The 20,676-nt window shown below is 49.5% G+C and overlaps 9 protein-coding genes across 9 annotated transcripts; 4 read left to right on the top strand and 5 right to left on the bottom strand.

The window, feature by feature from the left end:
• Nucleotides 1-666: 666 nt before the first annotated feature.
• FIESC28_02032 (uncharacterized protein) lies at nucleotides 667-1,856 on the bottom strand (the record flags this gene model as incomplete). The annotated part of the gene is made up of 4 exons (XM_031156182.1): nucleotides 667-828; nucleotides 879-1,288; nucleotides 1,525-1,627; nucleotides 1,704-1,856. 4 exons carry the CDS (start codon nucleotides 1,854-1,856, stop codon nucleotides 667-669), a joined length of 828 nt encoding a protein of 275 aa, XP_031019715.1.
• A 3,307-nt stretch (nucleotides 1,857-5,163) lies between these two features.
• FIESC28_02033 (uncharacterized protein) lies at nucleotides 5,164-6,210 on the top strand (the record flags this gene model as incomplete). The annotated part of the gene is made up of 2 exons (XM_031156183.1): nucleotides 5,164-6,076; nucleotides 6,128-6,210. The coding sequence occupies 2 exons, from the start codon at nucleotides 5,164-5,166 to the stop codon at nucleotides 6,208-6,210; spliced, it is 996 nt and encodes a 331-aa protein (XP_031019716.1).
• A 1,326-nt stretch (nucleotides 6,211-7,536) lies between these two features.
• FIESC28_02034 (uncharacterized protein) lies at nucleotides 7,537-8,908 on the bottom strand (the record flags this gene model as incomplete). Its single annotated transcript, XM_031156184.1, has 2 exons — nucleotides 7,537-8,351; nucleotides 8,398-8,908. The coding sequence occupies 2 exons, from the start codon at nucleotides 8,906-8,908 to the stop codon at nucleotides 7,537-7,539; spliced, it is 1,326 nt and encodes a 441-aa protein (XP_031019717.1).
• Nucleotides 8,909-9,167: 259 nt separating this feature from the next.
• FIESC28_02035 (uncharacterized protein) lies at nucleotides 9,168-10,227 on the top strand (the record flags this gene model as incomplete). The annotated part of the gene is made up of 3 exons (XM_031156185.1): nucleotides 9,168-9,230; nucleotides 9,277-9,400; nucleotides 9,446-10,227. 3 exons carry the CDS (start codon nucleotides 9,168-9,170, stop codon nucleotides 10,225-10,227), a joined length of 969 nt encoding a protein of 322 aa, XP_031019718.1.
• A 156-nt stretch (nucleotides 10,228-10,383) lies between these two features.
• Nucleotides 10,384-12,045, bottom strand: FIESC28_02036 (uncharacterized protein; the record flags this gene model as incomplete). Its single annotated transcript, XM_031156186.1, has 3 exons — nucleotides 10,384-11,344; nucleotides 11,389-11,741; nucleotides 11,788-12,045. The coding sequence occupies 3 exons, from the start codon at nucleotides 12,043-12,045 to the stop codon at nucleotides 10,384-10,386; spliced, it is 1,572 nt and encodes a 523-aa protein (XP_031019719.1).
• A 232-nt stretch (nucleotides 12,046-12,277) lies between these two features.
• Nucleotides 12,278-12,896, top strand: FIESC28_02037 (uncharacterized protein; the record flags this gene model as incomplete). The annotated part of the gene is made up of 5 exons (XM_031156187.1): nucleotides 12,278-12,328; nucleotides 12,376-12,396; nucleotides 12,465-12,471; nucleotides 12,518-12,797; nucleotides 12,845-12,896. 5 exons carry the CDS (start codon nucleotides 12,278-12,280, stop codon nucleotides 12,894-12,896), a joined length of 411 nt encoding a protein of 136 aa, XP_031019720.1.
• A 189-nt stretch (nucleotides 12,897-13,085) lies between these two features.
• On the bottom strand, nucleotides 13,086-16,621 carry FIESC28_02038 (uncharacterized protein; the record flags this gene model as incomplete). The annotated part of the gene is made up of 6 exons (XM_031156188.1): nucleotides 13,086-13,117; nucleotides 13,161-13,235; nucleotides 13,279-14,652; nucleotides 14,697-15,302; nucleotides 15,347-16,456; nucleotides 16,507-16,621. The coding sequence occupies 6 exons, from the start codon at nucleotides 16,619-16,621 to the stop codon at nucleotides 13,086-13,088; spliced, it is 3,312 nt and encodes a 1,103-aa protein (XP_031019721.1).
• A 1,702-nt stretch (nucleotides 16,622-18,323) lies between these two features.
• FIESC28_02039 (uncharacterized protein) lies at nucleotides 18,324-19,391 on the top strand (the record flags this gene model as incomplete). The annotated part of the gene is made up of 1 exon (XM_031156189.1): nucleotides 18,324-19,391. The coding sequence occupies one exon, from the start codon at nucleotides 18,324-18,326 to the stop codon at nucleotides 19,389-19,391; it is 1,068 nt and encodes a 355-aa protein (XP_031019722.1).
• Nucleotides 19,392-19,556: 165 nt separating this feature from the next.
• Nucleotides 19,557-20,405, bottom strand: FIESC28_02040 (uncharacterized protein; the record flags this gene model as incomplete). The annotated part of the gene is made up of 3 exons (XM_031156190.1): nucleotides 19,557-19,706; nucleotides 19,753-19,979; nucleotides 20,030-20,405. 3 exons carry the CDS (start codon nucleotides 20,403-20,405, stop codon nucleotides 19,557-19,559), a joined length of 753 nt encoding a protein of 250 aa, XP_031019723.1.
• Between the last annotated feature and the right edge of the window lie 271 nt (nucleotides 20,406-20,676).

Here is a 20,676-nt window from a genome sequence, read left to right on the forward strand (position 1 = left end):
AGAGGAGCTTTTCATCCGATGCATGTGAGTCGATCACCTGAGAGATGTTCGATGCCTAGAACGTTGTGCCTTTGCAGATCAGCAGTATGGGATTTTTGAAATCTCGATCCCGATTTCGTATGCCTTTTTTAAAGGAACACTGTACTGTACATTGAACTTTTCGATGCCCATTTGCCAAAAAATCGTAGGACCCTTAATTCTGTACCGGCACGCCAAAATGTGATTGGGTTTGAGTGTCGATCCCGCAACTAGCCCCAACTTTATTCCTTGTCGGGTACGTCCTGACATCAAGTAGCCAGGGGCAGAAATGACGGATGTGGTTTGTAGGATACCCCCCCAAAAAAACTGTACTTGTCGCAAGTGCCGAGGAAATATGAATCATGAACTGAGAACTTGCTGAGAACGTGCTACGGTCTCTCGTCAGCGGCTCTTTTGATTCGCCACCTGCCTGCATCATCCCGGCCCATTGAGACATGAATGCGACCAATTCCATCCAGGATAGAGTCAAACATTTCGGACTCCGAAAGGCCGTCTGTTTTTGGATCTAAGCTAGTGGTCGCTCCGGCGTTATAAGTGGGGCGACGGCGGCCTGTCAGTTCGGAGTGGCGATGGGACGACGTTGAGATTGCGGGGGATATGGGCGGCCCGTGTGAAGAGCGAAATCGTTCATCTGAAGACTGTGTCATCGGCGGAGACGGGAGCAAGCTTGGAGAAGACATTGACGGCGGAGAATAAGCGAAGGGTGTGTAGGGCTGAGCTGATGGTATGTACGGCAGCTGGGAATCTTGCTGATCGTATGTTTCCTGTGAGGGCGTATGCGGCGGCAGGCTGAAAGTGTGATGTGATTTTTCTGGAGAATAAGAACGGTAGACTGTTACCTCCTCAGGTGGTGATGGTAAAAGCGTTCCCATAGAAGGGGTCGGTGTTTGTGAGATATGAGATGGTAGAGTTGGACTATAAGGTCGAGATTCAGGGTCTTGCCCTTGAATCATATCGGAGCTGTACGTGGTGAAAGACATTGCGGTGCTAGGTCTGCTGCCGTAGTTTGATCGTGTGTTCCGCTGCAATCTTTGTGCAGCAGCGTAGGTGTTGTGTAAGGGTTTTGGTGATCTGATGGTTTCATTCGAGTCTGAATTAGGCGTAGTCAAGTTTGATTTTCCAGTTTTGTCGTTAAAAGAAGCTTGTCGGAAATTTGCAGAGGATCTGAGGGCGTCAGATCTCTTTGGAGAAGTCCAGACCATGGCCACACGTGGGGCGTATGCTTGTGCAGACTGGAAAGGGCCATGATCTGGTTGCCCAAGTCAGTTGCCTGCAAAGATCGACTGGTGCTTGTGTGTAGCTTGCACAACCGAACTGTATAGGCCAAAATCTGCAACGGTTAGCAATTGTTCCAGAACAGTAGTGAGCGCTGTGTCAACGGGAAGTTACTTTGACAGCTGCTAGAGAAAGCCAATTGCAACGTTGTGGTGCAGTACAACCAATATGCAATTATGACGATAGAAAGACGAGCTTATCGATACTTACCCACACCACTCCCCAAATCCCGGGATGTCAGCACCTTGATCGACAGGTCCGGATTGACCTTTCCAATGACCTGCACGGCATTTCCGTTTGAGAGATGGGCATCCTACAGTGTTTGTTAGCAATGATGCAAACCTGCATTTGTGTCGGGAGAGTGACGCCAAAAAGTGTTGATAACTTACTCTGTTCAATAAGACGGTGACGGTTCCCTCAGAATCAAGAGTTGCCTGATCACCTCGAAGTTGGGTCACTTTGCCCACAAGCATGACAACCTTGCCGACAAAGTTGTCGAGGTACACGGCGGTAATGCGCGGGGTCGAAAGTTGTTCGGCCATGATTGTTTGGTTTTCGTTTGCGATGAAACGAGAATGACTTAAAAGGCGAGAAGGATCGAAATCCGATTTATCGAGCGTGATCGTGACGCTTAACTGGCGTAGTAGCAGACGAGGTTGCTGAATGAGGTTGATGGAGTGAAACGCACATGAAGCTGCTGGCGATAACGGGCTGGAGGGGAAAGCGCGTTGGAGCCCGACGCGCAATCACGTGCGCCTTAACTCCATCTTTCACGTGATATCTGAAAATCGTTCCATGCTACCTTCCCATCTTGCCATACAATGACGACCAAAATTATCGACCAAGTCTTCAGCAAAGACTTCAAAGTTTGAACTGTAACTCAAAAACTCTGTGACTCCTGAAAACGTTACAGTAGCAGTGCTTTGTCATTCCCGAAAATGAACAATATTGAACTGGCCCCACTGTCATGGATAAGTTATCGGACCAATGCCCGCCTCCTCCGATCTACTAGGTTGAACCACTGTCATCTCCACGATAAACCCGCTAGTCAAGCCATGCCAGCACTCAACAACCTGGTTTCCCTGTTTTACACACAGACATTTCCGTCGCTTGGACTGTCTGCTTTATTAGCAGTTTTCACAGCAATTTTATCACCCGTTCTGAGAATAAGAACGGTTCGGCCGGGTACTCTACCCCGCACCTGGCCAGCGAGATACCTCAAGTCCGTCTCCGGGGCAAAAGCTCCGGGCTACGGTCAACCTAGTCCTCCAGCGACAGCGCCAGCGGAATCACCATTTACGCTTATTATACTGTAGCATTTCAGTGGCATCGACGAGAAGGGCGTGTGGGTACTGTCTGTTGTACTTACAGCACAGTACAGTACTGCCTGTACTTTCAGATAAGCCCGCCACATGGATCAACGGTGGCTCAACAATGGTCATGGATGGCATGAGAGATTGAGTTTTGGACGGAGCTGAACTACGGAAACAATATGGAAAGAAAGCCGTCTTTCGATTTCCTCGGGTGAATCAACTGTCACCCATGAAGCAAAACGACTCCGCTATGTAGCAACTGGTCAAGGATCAGTCAAAATCAGCTTACTGTACGAACGCGCACCCAGGATGATCCTTACTGATTACGACATATGAAATCCGGATTGAACTTGTCGATCATTTCGAGATATCTCTTCTCACAGCAATCGGGTCGTCCTATTCTGAACGTGAAACCAGTGCCGAGGATCGATCGAGCCAGTGTATTATATATCACTGGAAGGACCCTGTGTGCATCGGGAATAACGGAACCCTCACAATTCCCCAACAACTGATGCACACAAGTCTGTCATGATCTTCTAAAGAGGGTTTGCTAATCGTGACATGACAGCATCTCAATGCTTACTGTAAGTGTTTTGGAGAGGACTCATTGAGACACTCTTACTACTAGTCCGTTTGAAACGGTGAATAGCACGGACATTGTCGAAAACGTTTCCCCTAGGTCGTTTCGTCTCGCTCGGGTTTTTTTACCCAGGATCTGTACAGTCCGCATAACACTGTCCACCCATACAAACAGTACCGCGGTCGGCCCTTGTGGGTTTTGCAGCCATCAAGGCCTCGATTGGTCACCGATCTTGCACGGAGGGGGGGTCCGTTGATCTACGATTGGTTGGACGCCTTTCGACGCCTCTCTTTCCATTTTGGCATTGGTATGACCGCAAGGGGCCACTTCAAAGCCAAGGGACAAAGGTTATGTACAGTAGGTACTGTAGGTATGGTTTGCGACTGGAGGGAGAGGTTTTGAAGTCAAAGCACTTTCCGTCATCCAATGCCGGATGGTCGAGACGGGATGACGTTCCGAGGCTTAAAAGGACATGATAAGTGCTGGATAACGAATTGATGACAACAGGCAACATTGTTGTTCATGTTCAAAACTGTTTCACTCTCATATGTGATTCGTCCCTGATAAAAGAAGAAAGCGGGGCACGGATACAGTACATATCGAGGATGACTTACAAACAGCTCTCAAAGCTTGACCGTCTACAATTCTAACCAAAACCTGTTGATACGCCCCTGCTCCCATGGGGCCTCCCATAATAACAGTGACCAATTACGAATTGAAACCACCGGACTTGGTCCGTTGGTTCATTGCACTGCACATCTTTTCTATATCCTCACCCACCATTCCTCTTATATTCACTCCCCAACAAACCCCAGTTGCTAAAAAGTATGTATGTACATTTTGTAGAAGGACCAGCCATATCGTATAACCGAAGAGTTCGATCCACTGGCTGTTTAATACTGGGGAATGAGTGACGCAAGTAATTGACAGTGGTCGCATCAGACTTTATAATATCCGAATCTCTTCATGAAGCTGCTGAGACTGCTGCTTCTTTACACACTGAATATCAGCGCCCATATATATTCAGTCTCTTTCTTGTCTCACCAAGATATCCTTACCAGTGTTGCGACTTTACCCAAAAGGACAATCTCGCCCTAGCGCCTAGAAGCATATCCGCATAGGCGACCCCGAAGCAAACCATTGGATTAGGTCCAAGAAGCTCAAGCAAAAGGTCGCGAAGCAACAAAAAGCGACGGAACCGTCCGACAGAGAATTAACAATTCGCCCCCCAACGTCTAGACCAGTATCCCCTGCAACTGCACTGCACTGCACAGCACAGCACAGCACAGCACGTCAAGTAAACGGAGGATCCGACCGCTTCACAATCTATAATTCAGGATTGGGAATCGAATTCTGTATTATCGATCGGTGAATTTACCATCCCATCCTATCTTGTTTCATAATACCAGGAGCTCACTACGGTACTGCACTGCTGTTTCTGCCTGCAGTCTGCGCTGCACCTCCGGATTGGTTTCTCCGTCGAGCTGCCACCTGCCCTGGCTAATTTTGGGAAGGTCAAGGTCTTGCTTCTACACCTTTCCAGGAAAGCTACCTACCTACCTCACCTTGGACATAATACGGTCAACCTTTTTACATTTTAACCCTTTAACTCCAAAATCGGATTCTTAGGATATCCCATCTTTCTCTTCTTCTTTCTGACCTTCTCATACCCCTTTGCCACTCTTGGCCTCTTGATGTTCTGGACTCTTGGACCCTCATACTTAACCAATTCGGCTAAGCACCCCCTCCCTGTGCCCGTTTAAGGTCCTTCGATCCCCCAGAGTAGCACGCTCATCTCCCATCGAGGCTCTGTTCAACAAGATTTCGTTTCGGAAGTGGCTCAGTAGTCTCCCGCGCTTACTGTAGGACCACCGGTGGCAGAAGCGCCACGTACCGTATCGTACAGTACAGCCCTTGTCGATTGCAGGTTACCTCAAACGTGCCTCTAGTGTCAAGATGGACGAACCCAACCAAGACTTTGGCAAAAAAGCCCAAGAGTTTCATGACAACTTCACCTTGACGACTGGTCAAGATGATGCCAACATCGATCCTTTACTCAACGACTGCCCTCCCGATGGCTCTGTGCCCCCAGACGTTAGCAATCCCATGGATTCCCATCTCTTCATGACTTCTGGCATGTGGAACCCTGCAATCAACAACCCAGTTGGCTTCTACCCTCCCGGCATGTCGGGCATGGCACCTACCACCTTGACCACCAACCCATTACAGCCCAACAGCCCAATACAACCCCTCGACACACAATCTTCACCCAGGACGCCGTCGAGCGAACCTCTGTTTGGGACATCCCGTACTTCGAGCAAATCTTCTGTTCCTTCTTTTAATTCCGCCGATGCCGACGCCAAACCCCGGCGTAGCAGCAGGCCAACAACCAAAGCTCAACCTCAACCGGCAGCTGTTGAGGCCAAACCACCGCGTCGACGAAGAGCTTCCAAGGCACCATCCATTAAGGAAGAGGTGGAAGATGAAGAAGACGAAGAAGATGCCGGGCTTGACGAGTCAGACAAGCGTAACAAGTTCCTGAAACGTAACAGGATTGCGGCGTCCAAGTGTCGACAGAAGAAGAAGGAATGGGTCAGCAGTCTAGAAGATACACGATACGGCTTGGAACATGAGAACAACGTTCTTCACAAGCAGTATAATGGTCTTGTCGACGAGCTGAGCACCATAAAGAATCAACTGATGCAGCACGCGTCCTGCAACGATGCCAACATCAACCAGTGGTTAGACAACGAGGCTAGGAAGTTTGTCCAACGCATTGCATCCCAGAACCAAGCGCAGGTACAAGCACAAACTCGACCGCATCAGAACACTGGTGACTGCTGCGACAAGCATCGTCGTAGTTCAAGTGGTAGGTCACTAGACCACAACCAACAAACGCAAAATGGCTAACGAACCACAGTTGCAACTTCCATCCCTCGATCAATAGAGTCCGAGATCAACTACGACCACATGCCGGACAGCATGATTCAGTCGGGACCTTGAACATGACGACGCGACCTTGAGACGGTGACGGCGAGTGGGGAACATTGGTGTCTTTACCAGCTGAAGGAATGAAGCTATTTTCGACGCTACTCCACAAGACCACAACAGCCTTGTTATTTTGACTTTGAAATTCTTTCGCATGCAACGAACGAAAAAAGCATCTCGAGCGGTATCGAATTGGAGCTGGATCAACAGCCTTTTATATGAAAACAAATGTGATGGAGCAATGTAAAACACTAGACGCGAGGGCACCAGCGGAGGTTATACCTTGACACGGCATGGAACTTGACTGCAAGTCCCAAGAAGAGCATCAGGCTTGGCTGATTCTATTACTGGACAGGTGTTTTTGGCGTCTGGGTGAAAGCACTGAAAGGGATTTGATACGGGCAGCAAAGGGAGGAACAGCCCACGAGATGAGATATTGATGATTTGACGCTTTCACGATTATGATTTGGTGTGCATTGATAGGGATGTATGAGTGGCTAACTGAGGTAGTGATTGACGACTACCACATGATGGGGTAAAATCTTGGTCTTGAGCTGTCTATTGAACAGTGGATGGTAGACTTGATAGATAGGAGGGACAATGGCATGGGATCAGCTGGTCAAGCCGCGAGGGAGGACAACCCGAGGAGAATCTAAGGAAAGCGGAGGCACAACGAGTGTACAGAGTATGAAGGACACGACAAAGAGATAATATTCAAACCCGAAGAGGAAAACAGTTGTGCACGATGTGGATGTGGATGTTAGAACATGGGAATTCTCACAACGCGAAACGTGCGATGGAAAACAATGATGGCTCGAGGAGGAGACTCCGAGGATCTTTATTGGACAGGAAAAACTTGTAGAGTTTGGTCCGGGTTTTATAACTTTACAATTGCTATTCGCAAGGGCTGGGGTCAACCGGATTAAAGCTGAAATTGAGTGGCGATACTCGGATTTGCCACTATTCCCACTACCACTTTGTTCCTGAAAAGTGGACAATAGGGGTGATCTTCCTCCAGATTTAGCTTTGGCCCATGCTGTGCCAATGGGAAAGACACCTTTTATCGTTAGTCGTTGACGTCGTGGCGACATTGACCGGTCGAGGTCCGTTAACAGAGAAAGTTGTGATTGGTGGTTCAAAGAGTTGAAGTTGGAGACGATTACTGGCTAGGGAATAAATGCGGCTGAACTCTGATATTGTTATTCCCGTGAAGGATCAATTGGATCACGATAATTATATTGGCATTCACAGTTGACTCGTAGATTGACTCTTTTACTCCTACACAGAGATTCCCGTTTTTTAAATGTACAGTTATATGATACACGCTCATCCGCCATTTCTCTATCTCCTCTTGATCCATCCCCTTGAGTTGGAGATACCCCTGATGTTCTTGGTGTACTTCCAAAGGTGACGGTACTTGGGTCCTTGGCGCTTGGCTTCCCATCCACGGGGCTTGACCGGTGGCTTGAGACTGTGGACACGCGTAGGTCGGAACTCGACATCGGAGCCGGGGATGTTGTTACGGGCCATGACAGCCGCGGTGTTCTCATCCCAGACGCTTCGGAACATATTGAAGCCAAAGGGTGCTGTGTTGAACTTGTCGCGGAAGGACTTGAGGGAGAAGCCGTCGCGTGCGCTGTAGAGCTCCTTGAGCTTGGCGACGTCGATCTTTTGACCAGGTGCCTGCTCAAGAAGGTAGATACCGAGACGGTGGTAGGGGGCGCCCTTTTGGGAGAATGCGGGCATCCATGGTAGAGCGAGCTGATCCTCACCCTTTATCCTGCTCAGAGGTAGAGAGGTATCAGTAGGGCTGAGGGGGATGTTGGCTGCGAGGAAGTGGCAGCGCTTGTTGAAGGTGTCGGAGTCAGGGTTAGGCACATCAGAGTCAAGAACGACGATGGAGACCATACGCTCGCCCTTGTCGAAGACCTGTACGCGCAGACGAGGGGCCTTCTCGCTGACGACGCTGTCGACGATTTGGCCGGGAGGAATCTTTAGTTGGCGGAAGTATAGCTGAACATCAGCAGTAGGCTCGAGCTTGGGGAGCACATCAGGAACGATGTTGAACTGCTTGATACGTTGGTTGATAAGTCGCTGGTCGTATGAGCGCCACTTGGCCTCGGCGTAGTGACGGTAAATAGGCTTGTTCATATCGCCTGGGGTTGTTAGTGCCAGTACAACCCAATAATCACGAAAACATACCCGTTCCATCCTCAAAACGCTTCTTAACAACAGGATCATTGGCATCCGCGAGGATCTTGAGCTCTTCGACATATTTTCGTAGACCCCTCAATCTCATATCCTTAATGTGCTGACCACCCTTGATCTCCTCCGGCTTCGTAGCCTCCAGTCTGTTGATTTTCTCAATCTCCTTCTGAATCTTTCCCAACTTCTCTTCGCGATCCGCTGACAGAATCTTACGGGCTTCTTGGAAAGCCTGGTAGGGCAGGTGCTCGAATGGTAGATCTCCAGTGCTGCGGATGGCTAGGCGACGACGTCGGGATCCAATTGGCATCTTTCCAGCCTTCATGATCTGCTCTTCGAACTCGGGGAGCACCGTATTCGGGTCCAGGTCTGCTTCGGTGGCTGTAGTCTGAGTTTCGGCTGCTGGTGTTCGGAGGATAGCGGCAGAGGTGAATGGGCGGGCAATGCTGTGGCATTGGGGCCGCAGCTGCCGGGTGAGTGGCCTCATGGCGGCCTGGCAGCGCGACATGATGAGCAGCGGAGCGTGGTGGACGTTGAAGTGACGCTGGGTGATAGATCTTGAGATATCTTGAAAAAAGCTCTGGGGATGGTTTGCAGGCCTGAGCCCCACTAAAAACTCGGGGATCGGAGGATGTTACCGATCCACTTTTTTCTCAATCGCATCACGGTTTTTGAAACCTCAACACCAGATCAATTCGACTACCGTGCCTCTGTATCCACCACCAGACTCTCCCTGTCGACGTAGCGAATAGGGTAATCTGTAAAAGATGGCTGGCAAGGGAATTGGCTGTTTGGCCGAGGCCATGGGCGCTCTGCGGGTGTCTGCCAAGGTATGTTGAAAAGACTGCAGATGATGGATGATACTAACAATTATAGCCGGCGACAATCCCCAGAGCCTTCACAAGGTCAATGGCTACACAAGTTTCGTCCAGGGACGCCTCTACAGAAACGCCGAAACCTGCCAGCACCACACAGAAGATCCTAGAAGCATGGAAGCCCAGTACGACTCCCGTTACTTGACTCCAACCCCCACTAACCATCGCAGTCGAAACCGTTCCTGTCACAATTCACGACTTTCCTTCGCTGGAACCTACATCTCTCGAGCGATGGTCCGTTGACCACCTTTACCTCCCTCTCCGCCGCGATATCCTCCACCTTGCCGTCACCTACGAAGGCGACAACACCCGTCAAGGTACCGCCTCAACCAAGACCCGATACGACGTCCACGGATCCCACCGAAAGATGCGACCCCAAAAGGGTACCGGTCGTGCCCGTATGGGAACCAAGCAAAGTCCTATATTGCGTGGTGGTGGAAAGACATTCGGTCCTCACCCTCGCGATTTCGGAACCAACCTGAACCGCAAGGTCTACGACAAGGCCTGGCGTACCGCTCTGAGCTACCGTTACCGACAGGGCGATTTGATTGTGTGCGAGGATGGTATGGATCTTGTATTGCCGACCGACTACGAGCTTGTTGCTGGAAAGTACCTCAAGGACGGATTAAAGGAGGCTTATCTTAAGCGATACATGACAGGAGTGCTGGGTAACCTTGGTCTGGGCCGTGCCTCTGGCCGAACACTTTTCGTCACTGGAAACCGACGTGAGGCTCTTTTCGACGCCATGGAGCAGGTTCCCTGGGAAGGTCGGGCACTCGATATGGAGGATGTCGACGTCAAGGACCTCCTGGAGACAGGCAAGGTCGTCCTGGAGCGAAGTGTGCTCAAGGAGCTGATCAAGCAGCACCAGAGTGATTTAGTGAGCAGAGTTGTTATGCAAGGTCTCGTCAAGGGCGGACCTGAGACAGGGACGAGAGTGCTCGGGGCTTAAATGCCGTGTAGATATATAAACTTGTATTATTTTGTACACAATTGCAACGCATTGCATGTCATGATCAAATGGATGTCGGTTGCTCTTGGGTATCATTGGACTCGTCTAAGTCACTCTATGATTACACTGATTTACATGACATAATGCTACATATTCTTACAATGCTCCGCCGACAAGCGAAACAATCCACATGGCCACTCTGACTTTGAGGCCAACTCTTCTTTCAGTTCGAGCAAAGTCGTCGCGAGTTGCCTTGGTAGCGTGCTCCTGCAACCACAACTGCTCTTCTCCCAATCTTGACTTAAGTCCTTCATCACGGGTGACAATCAAGGCGCCAGCTTCGAGATCATGTGAATAGCTGCGCTTGGTATAGTTGGAACTTCCAATGATGCTCATCGCTGGGTGCTTATCGCCTGGCATGGTGACCCAAAGGCCCTTGGCATGATATGTCCATCCTCCTGGTTGACCAACGCAACCATGACGCCACTCCTTTAAAGTGATATCGTCGTCGCGGCCCTCGTGGTGTACGCGGTGGACGAAGCGGCGAGCCAGAAGGGTGTAAGCATCTGGCAAGAGACCAGAGACGCCTTTGGATTTGTAAAATCCGTTTGCCTCGGGCGAAGCAGTGATCACAATGTTGGAGGAGGATGCGGTGCTGAGAAGCAGTTTCGTGAGTGAGGGCGCAGGGTTAAAATATCCAGCGGTAAATGTCCAGGAAGACTCTCGGTAAGCGGGCAAAGCAAGAGTCTTGAGGATATGTGTGATGATTGGAAGCTCAGTTGACGTATCAGGCTTCATAACCTGTGACATCTGACCAAGCATGTACACCCTTGTGTCTGAGATGTCATTCTCAGGTTGAGACTTGGGATGCAGAAGAGTTTGTAGTGTTGATGTAGTACTCTTGATGAATGATTGAGGCTGCTCTAGTGGTGAAGGCGCGGAGTTGTTCTCAGGCCAGGCGAGAGTGAAGCCTGCAGGTTCTTTTGAGGGCTTAACAAGGAAACTGAAGGATGTCACTCCTGAGTGGATGTTCCAAAAGTGATCAGTGACTTCTTTCGAAGAAAAGAGATGGTATCGATCCTGACGGTTGGTAAAGTAGTCGGTAGACAGATTCGCACTGAACAGTTAGTATTTCACCAACACAGGAAGTGCGTAACATACCCAGACATGATGATCTCATCGTCAACACCATATAGCTTCATGTGCTGAAGTCCCCATCCCTCGTTAATCCTCGTGGGAATATACTTTTTCCTCAACCCGGTCAAGTTTGGCGTATGATACATTCGAATCTCAACACGATCCGCTCCAAATTCTTCGACTAACGGTGCCAGTAAAGATGCACTCGATGGATTAGGCGCTTCTCGAGTTCCTCGCAGGCAATCCGTAAGAATGCTCAGCTTGACATCCTTGTTGTTTCTTAACGCCTCCTGCAGCGTTTCAATGAGTTCTTTCTCCGACTTTCCAATGTACAAAGTCGACAAAAAGATCCTTTTCTTGGCCTTTCGTATCCGATCCTATACTTATTAGTCTCATCCTCATTCACTCGATTGATGGTCGCACCTTTAACGTCTCGTAGAATTCTGCCGGAGTACGAATAATCTGAATCTGCTCTCCTCGAATATCGAAACTCGGCGCAAGACGATCTAATTCAGTGACAAAAGGCGCCAGCCCTCCAACACCATTGGCATTCGACGCCTGGGGAGTACCTCCAGCAGGCATAGCATAGTGTCTCGTCTGAACCCTTGCACCTGGAATTCTAGGTTTGAAACTGGCGGCACGAAGCCTAGTAGTGCAACGCGCACAGCTTCGAGTAAGCATTCTGAGGAAAATGCAGCTCAATTGAAGCTTGCAGTTGAATTAAAGATTGCTTGTTAATTGCTAGAATATTTCTGGTTGAAGCTTCGAGGTACGTACCCATGCCGTCACGGAAGGTCATTTGCCGAGGTTGATCCGTTCCTGCTGGGCAATCTTCAAACCATCCCATCATTGACGGGGGATCAACATCGCCATCCCGCCAAACGACGAGATCAATTGTCGCTCAACCGCCATCATGTCGACGATCGGAAGAACGCTGACCAACCTGCGAAAGGTTGGTATCAAGGTGAGTTTGCGTCAATTCCTGGATCAGGCCAATGCTAACTTGTGTAGGACTACTTTAGACAGATGCTGGTATGTATCCGACCGAGCGATCGAATGAATCGAATCTCTGGCTAACGACGCCTGTTCCTCGCAAATAGTACATCGGTACGCTTCTCACGATCATACATAGAATGCCCGCTGACAACCACAGGTGATACCAAGGCTGGTGTTCTCATCGGCACCGATCGCGCCGGTAACAAGTTCTTCGAGAACCAGGAGGAACTTCCCCTCCGAACACGTTGGGTCGAGTACGCCAAGCACGATTACGATGCTGCCCACATCGAGCCCGGATGGCACGCCTGGATGAGCTACTCCGTCGAGAAGCCCCCTACCGAGGACCCTCTGTTACAAGCCGGCAAGCGAGCTTTCGAGCCTTCGCGTGCTCTTCCCAATTTCACCCAGAGCCGTGGCGCTTTCAAGACATACAACACGTGTGTAAATCGTATTTATGAGACGAAACAACGCTGACTCTTTACAGGGCCAAGTCCAAGATCAATGCGTGGGAGCCCGTGGCTGCGCCCCGGGAATAAGGATGAGATGAGCGGTTAAGTGTATTTAAATTCGCATAGAGAATGCAGTCAACAAAACCCAAAAAAGGGTGAATTCAAACGAAATTCTACAAATTGTATGGTCTGCTCATACAAAAACCAATGATATAGGATCTTGAAACGTGCACTCTATAGGCTCACGATCCTCCTCTTACATGCTACATAGGAAATTTACGACTTTGCTTCAATTGCAGATTTGATAGCTGGGATGGTCAGCTGAGTTCGGAAATAGGACAGAAAACTTACCTTCACATGACACTCTAGCATCTCCAAACAACATCTTTGCGTTGGGCATGTAAAACATGGGGTTGGGAACATCGGCTACAATTGTTAGCGGAGTCGATTCGAAGATTGCGATACTCACCATAACCACTGGCCATGCCTCTCTTCATAATGACAACTTGCTTGGCCTTCCAGGCGTGGAGCACAGGCATACCCTCGATCGAGCTACCCTTTTCCAGAGCAATGGGGTTGACAGTATCGTTAGCACCAATGACAACAGCCAAATCGGTATCGGGGAAATCATCATTGATCTCATCCATCTCCAGGACGATATCATACGGTACGCTAGCCTCGGCGAGGAGGACGTTACACTGGCCAGGCATGCGTCCTGCGACAGGATGGATGGCAAATCGGACAGTGATGCCCTTGGATCGCAAGGTAGAGACGATGTCCGAGATGGCGTACTGAGCCTTGGCGACGGCCATACCATAACCGACGATGAGAATGACCTTTTCGGAGTTGAGAAGTGCATCTGCGAGGTCATCTACAGATGTTTGGGTGACTTCTCCCTGGGGCTTGTATTCTTGGACTTGAGTCGGCGTACCCAAACCTCCAAACAGAACGTTTGTGAGTGATCGGTTCATGGCAACACACATAATGTACGAAAGAATGGAACCAGAAACGCCGATCAGGGCTCCAACCGTGGTCAAAAGGGGATTCTCAAGCATGAAGCCTTCAGCGACAAGAGCAAAGCCACTGTAAGCGTTCAAGACAGTGATGACAACAGGCATGTCAGCACCACCAATTGCAGAAGTGGTTGTGTATCCCTTGATGAAACTTAATGCGGCGTTTCCTGCAAGCGCTCCAGCTGCAATCAAGGGGCTTCCTGGTGCCATGGTGATAAAAGCACCCATGGTAGCTGCGTTGGTTGCAAGAAGACCCGAGTTGATGATATGTCTTCCAGGTAGCATCTTTGGCTTGGATGACATTCTGCCAGCAAGTTTCATGAATGCGACAATTGATCCGGTAAATGTGATACCACCAATGAAAACACCAAGGTAAGCCGTTACAAGGTGAAGGGTTGAAGGATCCATGACATCTGCCATGACACTACCAATACTGGTCAAAACAGCGGCGAGACCAACAACAGAGTGAAGAGCGGCAACAGTCTGGGGGAGATCGGTAGGAGTGATTCGCTTGCCAATGAGCATACCAGCAAGGGTACCGAGAGCAGCAAGACCACCAAACTGGGTGAGAACCTCAGGGGTGAAGCCAGCAGCAAGTAGACTGGCCAAAACACCTGTGCCCACACCAAGAATACCAAGGGCGTTACCCATACGGGCAGTGGCCTGGGAAGCAAGACTTGAGACGGAACTGATGCAGAGAACAGAGCTGACGAGGTAGCCGGCCTGAACGAGACCAGCAGCACCGGTTGAAGCGGCGGCCACGAAACCACCACCACAGAGTACGGCGGGAACAGCGTAGAGCCAGGGGTACTCAGGGGGATCAGTAGGTCCTGTTCTTGTTAGCTGCATCTCGCGATCGGGTCGGATAACTCACGCTTGAACATATCCAGCATACGCTTGGTGATAACGAAACCACCACCAACGTTGACAAACGCCAGCAAAACACTCAGGGCACCAAAAGCTTGGGGAATCGTCTCAGGAAGGAATCCACCACCGAGAATGAACAAACCACCAATACCAACCATTCCAGAAATGGCGTTGGTGACGCTCATCAGAGGGGAGTGAAGCGCCGGAGCAACACCCCAAACAGCACGATATCCAATAAGACTGGCCAGAGCAAAGGTAAAAGCGTTAGACATGAGAAGAGGGCTGGTCCATTTTCCGAGAGCCAACATGCTACCCATACCTGCAGTAACACCAGCAACTTCACGGGTCTTCTTTTGCCAGGGAGTCAGTTCTACAGGTGCGGGAGTTGCTTCTGTTGTCTCAGCCTTTGCGGGAGGAGGTGGGGGTGCTGCGCGGGGAGCAGGAGGAATGATATCTCCGTCTTGAGTTACGATGGCACCGCGTACAACTTCGTCCGTAAGATCAATACCGAAAGCCTTGGGTTCAGGGGTCATTGAAAGCAGGAACTTTGTGATGTTGTTGGAGTACAGAGTTGACGACTGGGTAGGCAAACGAGAGGGCAGATCAGTGTATCCTAAAGGTGTTAGTCAGGATATCTCAACGACAGCAAGTACATACCAATGACTTTGACGTCGTTGTAGATGGACAGCTCTCCTTTCTTGGTGGCTTCGCAGTTACCTCCAGCTTCAGCAGCCAAATCAACAATGACACTTCCAGGTTTCATGACATCGAGAATATCGTTCTTGAGCAGTTTCGGGGCAGGTCTTCCAGGGATCAATGCAGTGGTGATGATGATGTCTACTTCTTTGGCTTGGTCTTTAAAGAGCTTCATTTCAGCTTCAATAAATTCCTTGCTCATTTCTTTGGCATAACCACCAGCGCCAGAACCATCTTCTTGAATTTCGACTTCAATGAACTCAGCACCAAGAGATTGAACCTGTTCGCGAGCAGCAGGTCGGGTATCGAAGCCACGAACAATGGCTCCCATACGACGAGCAGTAGCAATAGCACTTAGACCGGCAACGCCAGCACCAATAACCAAAACCTTGCAAGGAGGAATCTTGCCGGCAGCAGTAACCTGTCCAGTGAGGAATCGACCAAAGACGTTTGAAGCTTCGAGAACAGCTTTGTAGCCAGCAATATTGGCCATACTGCTGAGAGCATCAAAGACCTGAGCACGAGAGATACGGGGAATCATGTCCATGGCGAAGCTGGTCGCCTTTCTGGCGGCAATCTTTTCGACGAGTTCTTTATTCTGAGAGGGCTGAAGGAAGGAAATGATAGTCTGACCCTCTTTCATGGAGTCAACTTCTTCAAGACCAGGACCGCGGACTTTGAGGACAATATCGGAGTTGGACCAGACTTCTCTAGGACCATTGACAAGAGTTGCGCCAGCTTTTTCATAAGCAGCATCGAGAAAATCAGCATGGGTACCAGCACTACGTTCGACAATGACTTGTTTGAAGCCCTTTTTCTTGAGGACAGCAACATTGGCAGGTGTAACAGCCACACGTCGTTCGCCAGGAAAGATCTCAACAGGGACACCGACGACAAGGTTCTCATATGGAGTTGTTTTGGGGAGGACTACGGTAGAATATTTGCGAGGCGGCGTAGTCGTAGAAACATGTTGGATCAGAGAGAGAGGCTTGGCGATCTCTGCGACGAGTGCGCGCTGGCGGGAAGCTCCAAAGGTGCTGTGCCATTGTTTGCGACGAGAGAGAAGACCATCTAGAGCTCGAGTTAGCTCATATGAGCTTCGGCAGTAGCTGTTAGCTTACCTTGAACTTTATAACCTTTCAATTGCTTCTGCAGAAAGAAGCTCGAAGCGCACAGCTCTGTAGCTGAGGCTGGAACCGCGGACGAGGCCAACGGACGAAGCATATGAGACGCCATGATTATAGAGTCATGAGCGCGATAGCAAGGCCCGAAGATGGCTCGACACGGGAGTTCAGATCAAGTACTCTTTCCGAGTCTTGTGTATCCAAAAGTACGACAAAACAGAGAATACAAAAGCTTGAGAGAGGGAATAAAAACAAGACAAAAGACAAACAATCGAGGGGTAGTCGCCTTGTCATGTGTTGTCGGGTAGGTCCCCTCCATTCCTTCCTTCCTCCATGGAACTGTTCTACCAGGCCCAGGTAACCAACATAACACCACTGAAGCTTGAACCCTTGTCCCTCTACCGGGGTTCTATTAGCCGCCCCGGGAAGAGGGGCGCTGAGCACTACTGCCGCTAAAACCTGGGGGAGGGGCCGCTGCTGCGGAGAACGATTACAGGGGACAAGGGACGGTTATCGAATCATCAAAGAGTCCTCGTCATGGATCATGACGAGCGTCAGCGGGTGGTTCGGGGGAATTAAGAGAGCGAGATGGTTGATGCAACCAGTCAGATGTGATTACGGACCTGCCTGATGAGTCCTGCCGAGACCAGAAACAGACGTTTTCCCCTCTTCGGACCTTGAAATCCGGACATGAGGCGGTTAGAGATGGTCCGAGATCATGATGTATCATGCTTTCAATGTGGGGAGGATGCATCTGAACCTTGTTTCCTGATGTTTGATGGCTTCTTATCAAGAGACGTTGGTGATCTTGTTTGAGGTTACAAGAAACAAGCTGTACTCCCTCGGAGAGGACTCGACGGAATCACGAAGATTGGGATATGTTCTGTACACTCGTGATACAGAGTGGTTATCGCCGATGATCCTATAGGAGGGTTTCTTGCCGTGCAATGAGGCCTTTCGCAAAATTGATAGGTCATCTTCTCATGCTGAGTTGAGGCTGCCGTCAGAATGTTTGAATTGAGTTTGTGAGTATTTTAGAAGAGCAAGCTACCTATGTAAAGACACATTCACATATATAACTGATGCTATGGGAAGTATTCTCGGACGAGTGAGGAGCATATTCGAACACACGGAGACACATGAGAACATGCACGACATGCATTCTCGATCCAAAATGGTAGTGTAACCATCCTGCGCCTTGCCAAAGGTATACGCTTCTTGGAGTATGCCTCTGGTATTCCATCCAGAGTATGCGTCAACTTGATCAGATAACTATGAGGTCGACTACACAGCTGTTCTTCTCTAGGGTTTCAAGAGGCAGCTTGCTAAAAATGAATAATGGCTATTTCTTCAGGCAAGTCTCTATGTACATTCAATACATCCTACAAGTGTTTTGACTTAGCAGTCAGTCCCTGCTATGTCTGTCCTTATTACATTTTCACCTTGACTCGACCTTTCGTGGAACCAGTTCTATGCGATCTTGACCAGATAACACTCATTAAAACCCTGACCGAATGGCTTCACCAGCAAGTCGACGCCGTTGTCAGCTTTCTGCATTGATGGAATCCAATGAGCAGAGTAAATAAGACCACGAGTTCCCTTTTCGGCCTAACGCTGGTGTTATGGTGTGGATCTCCCAACACCAAGATTGGACCCTGAATATAATCACGAGAACCATCTTCAATTTTACCACATGACACCCGTCAATCTTCAAAATCGTCCTACTCTTATAATGAAATAATAACCTTACTTTTAACTTTCTTCTTCCCTCATTTCTCTCCTGGTTGAAATAGAGAAAGCAAACTACCGCCATCATGCCACGCTGGAAAGCCCCTATCCATCACTTCTCATACCGCGTTCTCATAATCCCTCCTATTCTCCTCGCAGCGGCTACAATCGTCGCTCTCTTCATACATTCAGACGTCAACGCTGCGCTTCTTTGGTCGCAATGTCACTCCCACGCGCGCATCCCAGGAGTCAGTCGTATTCCAGCCATCGGCACGCCTCTGTGCTATCTCATCAGCTTCTTCCGCGCCGCGCTGCAGTCGCTTCGCAGTACCGCTGTCATGGCCGTTGTTCTGGCATTCCTGGGCGGTCTATTGACAGTAAGCACTGTTGAAGCGGCACGCATTTGCAACGCGCCGAATGTTCTTATTGCGTATCCTACTGGACCTTGGTTGGTGTTTGATCTTGTGGGTGGTGCTGTTGTGTGGGAGCTTGTTATCATTCCTGCGTTTTTGCATCGCGCGAGGAGTGTTTTGAATGCGAGGCAGAGAGATGACGGTCATGGCGATGTTCATCAAATCTTCACCAGCCGTCATCTTCCTGATAGTGAGCTTGTGGCTATTCCCATGAGCGTGGCCCTTGGCTACTTTCTGCCATCTATTTTGATGCTCTTCAAAACCACCCCAGCAACCGTCGGAGTTTGGCTGTTCTTCCCGATTTATGTAACAATCGTTCGTCAGACAATCCGCAGTGTTATCGCCGTTATCCGAAGAGTCAGCCCTACAAACATCCATCTCGCATCAAACCGACGATCACTGTTCTTTGTTTACTTGCTCCCGATGGTCTGCTCGATTCTGGCCCACGTCTTCTTCATCTGGAGTCTAACTCAACCTGATGATCGCAAGGAGATGACCAGGTCGACCATAGTCTTCATCGAAGTTGACACGCAATTCATTTTCTGGACTGTTCTGTACTGGATGTTGGTGGAGGTTGGATGGAGAGTTCCTTTAACCACAGTTCTTACATCTCTTCTGATTGGTCCAGGTGCAGGAACTTGTGTTGGATGGATGTATCGCGAGAAGCTGATTCACCATGATGATGATGGAAACGAAAGTGTTGATGAGCCAGCCGATGAGGAGACGCCTTTGTTGCAATGATACGATACCCTAATGTTAATACCTTTCCCCATTCTAACCCATAGACTAATGCATGCAATCAATACAACATGAGTATTTTACAGTATTCATAGGAACAACCTCACGCTTTGTACAGGTCTAACCTCTTCGTAAATGGTACAGATATGATACAGATTAATCCACTCGCTATGCGTCTTCCTGTAGTCTTGACAATACCCTTTCCCTGACAACCTGTGATGCTACAGCTCCTCCGTGTTGCAGGGTGACGGCTCCAATGATAGCCATGATCGCACCGTTGAGCACGACATCAACACCGGAAGCCCGGAGGTTTGACACCTACTTTATGTTAGTTAAGAAACACACAGAAAACTGTAGTCCATACCTTTCGAGGCTTCCATCTCACAACGTCGATCAACCCCACGTCGGCTGCGAGAGTAGATAGATTTGACTTGCCAGCAATATCCTTAGCTCCGATATGAGACAGGTTATCGACCGACTGCAAGCTGGGATGTAGGAACGGTTCTCGCTCGAAACCATCCTTTTTTGGCTTTGTGACAGGGTCCTTAGCAACGATCGTCTTTGTCGTCTCCATGACGAGGGTCATTCGTCCTGCAGGGGTCAGCATATGATACCCTCCCAATTGCAATTATCCAGCATACCGAAAAGCGCCAATCGATCGTTAAATCCTCTTCTTCCCTGATCGAAACTCTTATGCGTAACAGCCAACCACTTAATCTCCTCAGGCAAAAGCTTGCTGCCGCCGGGTCCCAGTAGACGCTCGTACACCTCATCCAACTTCTTAGGGTCGTTGTTGACGTTCCAGATCTTGTTTTTAGGGTTCTTTGCGAAGTCGAGCTGTATGGGAGCCTTCATGGCGGGAGGTGTCTGACTCCATCGTGGGGCGGCATCGGAAGGACTTGCGGTTTTGAAGGATTCGGGTGTCGAGTCGGTGGCGTATGTTCGCACGCATGGCATAAGTGTGCGAGCGGCTTGTCTGCTCCGCAAAAGGCCGGAGCGGCAAGATTGAAGAGCCATTGTGAGGGTTGGGAATGGATTGGGCGAGGGTCTCTTGCAATCCAATGCTCATTACGATGGGTTGCCGATGCAGCTGGGTCGCGAACATTTTCTGAAGGTCACGTGGGCAATCGATAAGATTGCCCCACCTGCCACTCAACACCACGTTTTGGTCTGAGACAATACATCGTCAGCTTCATTTTACAAATAGGTGTATCTGGGTTTGGACAGGAAGAATTTGTAGACGATCTTCTTTACTTGACCGATGGCCATTGGTATTGTTAACTTTTGG

Source organism: Fusarium coffeatum, assembly GCF_003316985.1.
Source record: "Fusarium coffeatum strain FIESC_28 chromosome Unknown BRIP53273_contig_45, whole genome shotgun sequence".
NCBI classification, from domain to species: Eukaryota; Fungi; Ascomycota; class Sordariomycetes; order Hypocreales; family Nectriaceae; genus Fusarium; species Fusarium coffeatum.